Source organism: Diceros bicornis, chromosome 6 (assembly GCF_020826845.1).
Source record: "Diceros bicornis minor isolate mBicDic1 chromosome 6, mDicBic1.mat.cur, whole genome shotgun sequence".
Classification (NCBI taxonomy): Eukaryota; Metazoa; Chordata; class Mammalia; order Perissodactyla; family Rhinocerotidae; genus Diceros; species Diceros bicornis.
Window position 1 is genome coordinate 94,811,430 of NC_080745.1, and position 2,396 is coordinate 94,813,825.

General features: G+C 72.3%; 1 protein-coding gene across 1 annotated transcript; it reads right to left on the reverse strand.

Moving 5' to 3' along the window:
- Positions 1 to 232: 232 nt before the first annotated feature.
- Positions 233 to 1,596, reverse strand: NKX6-2 (NK6 homeobox 2). The gene is made up of 3 exons (XM_058544332.1): positions 1,008 to 1,596; positions 763 to 935; positions 233 to 519 (listed from the first exon to the last, which is right to left on the reverse strand). Exons 1-3 carry the CDS (start codon positions 1,411 to 1,413, stop codon positions 265 to 267), a joined length of 834 nt encoding a protein of 277 aa, XP_058400315.1. The 5' UTR covers positions 1,414 to 1,596; the 3' UTR covers positions 233 to 264.
- Between the last annotated feature and the right edge of the window lie 800 nt (positions 1,597 to 2,396).

Consider the following 2,396-nt stretch of genomic DNA (forward strand, 5'->3'; position numbering starts at 1 on the left):
CCCACCCCACCTCTCGCTGCCGAGCCGCGCAGGGCGCCTCGCCCGGTTTTCGGTAAGAGACACGTGGTGCAGCCTCGGGGCCCGCGGCTCCGACGGGACGTGTTAAATAATTTATTGATCATACAAAGTGATTCCGCCGGTCCTGCGCGAGCCCGGCCGGCCGCCGCATAACTTATTCTGTAAAAATATATATACACGCTCCGCTCGGGCACGGGCGCGGGCGCGCGGTGCGGGCAGGTGCGAACCCGGGGCTCGGCCGCGTCCTCACGAGGCGTCCCCCGCGCCGCCGCCGCACGGGCTGACCAGCGCCAAGTTCGAGGGTTTGTGCTTCTTGAGCAGCCGCGTGATCTTCTCGTCGTCCGAGTTGGGGTCCAGGGGCCGGTTGTATTCGTCGTCCTCCTCCGCGTCCGAGCCGCCCACTTTCAGTTTCTCGGCATCCGAGTCCTGCTTCTTCTTGGCCGACGCCATCTCCGCCGCGTGCCGCTTGCGCCACTTGGTCCGGCGGTTCTGGAACCACACCTGGGGCGGAGAGTGACCGTCAGCCGGCGCCTTTCGAAGCGCCCAGCCCGCTGCAACGCGGCCTCTCGGCGGCCCCGGGCCGAAATCCCGCAGCCCGCGTGGACGCCCGCGGGCAGCACCTCGGCCCCGGGCGCAGAGCGGCGCCTCCAGGGCGGATGCCGAGGCTGGCGGCCGCTCGCGGACCGTTCGCAGGACGCGGGGGCCGGGTCTGCTGGGCACGGCGGGGCCGCAGAGCCGCCTCACCTTAACTTGGCTCTCGGTCATGCCCAGAGAGTAGGCAAGGCGCGCGCGCTCCGGCCCCGCCAGGTACTTGGTCTGCTCGAAGGTCTTCTCCAGCGCGAAGATCTGCTGGCCCGAGAAGGTCGGCCGCGAGTGCTTCTTCTTGCCGTCCTTGTCCAGGACCCCGCCGGCCTGGGCTGCAAGGAAGGGCAGGTGAGCGCTGCCGGCGGCCCAACCGCCCCACGCTGGACCCCGCGCGCGCCACTTACCCGGGCCGGCCAAGCGCGGGTCCCTCCAGGGCGAGCCCTGCACCACGCCGGGCCAGAAGATAGGCGGGCGCCCGGGCAGCTCGGCCAGCGGCTTTGGATAGCCGCGCGCCACGGCGGCCGCGGGCCCGAAGTAGACGCCGGCGGACGAGGCGAGCCCGTTGAGACGAGGCAGGCCGCCCAGGAGCCCGCCGCCCGCCGCGCCCACGGGCCGCCCCAGGATGTCGCTGATGCCGTGCGGGGTACCGAGCGGCAGTTGCGCGCCCAGGCCGCCCAGCGCGGGCGCCTTGAAGCCGGCCGGGCCCTGCAGCGTATACGGAAACAGCGACGTCTTCATCTCGGCCATGTTGTGCAGCGCGGCCAGCGGCGCGCTGCTCAGCACGAACGCGCCCGGGCGGTTAGCGTCCATGGGCGCCGCCGCCGCCGCCGGCCCCAGTGCCCATCCGGGCCCCGCCGCCGCCGCCCCCCGGCCGGGAAGTTCGCGCGGTCGGGGCGGCGCGGCTGCAGCGGGGGCGCGGGGCGCGGGCGCCGACGGCCCAGATGGAGGGCGGGAGGAGGGCGGCGGTCCGGCACGGGCTGGGCGGGCGGGCGGGCGGGCGGCGGCTCCAGGTCCGCTCGGAGCGGCGCCGCGCGGGCCGGGCGCGCAGATAACCGCGGGGCCCCGGGCGGCGCGCGCGGTGATTGGCTGCCGGTGTCGCGGCCCCGCCATTGGCCCGCGCCCCGCCCGCGCCCGCGGCCCGCACTCCATGAAGCGCCCATTAGCGCGGCAGGTGCCTCCCGGGCCGTAAATTTGCCCCCTGATTTATCTCCCCGGGGACGAAATAAATCCCGGTGGATGGGAGTTTAGTTAGGCAAAGGTTTTAATGGGAAATCAGGAAAAAATACGAGAACATATTTTATCTCCCGAAAGAATGCAGATTTGAGGATCCACTCGGCACGCTCCGTGCGTCCCGTTCGGGGAAGAGCCCCAGACGAGCGGCCGGGCGCGGTAGCCGCCGGCGCCGTTGCGGGCCACGGCTGCCCGGGCTCGGGTTGCGGGGAGCACTGCAAACGTTCTCGGGGACACTCTCCGGGATGCGGACGGGCGGAGGAAGCCGGACCTCGGAGTCCACGGGCCGAACGGCCGGACTGGGCGCGCGCGAGTCTGCTCCGGTTTCACCAACAAACGGCTGGTGGTAGCGAGGTCTGTCCCGGGGCCACACGCCAGGCCGCCTGACTCGCGCGCGCTGCGGAGCGGGCGGCTCCCTGTCCCCTTGTCCCCTCCCAGCCCTCGGGACTGTCCTTTGCCGGGCCGGGGCGCAGGGACGGCCCTGTCCTCCCGCTCGGGCGTTTCCCGGTCGCAAAGTCTCAGCTCGGTTTCCAGGAGGCGACCTGAGCCCCGAGCTTCGCCCC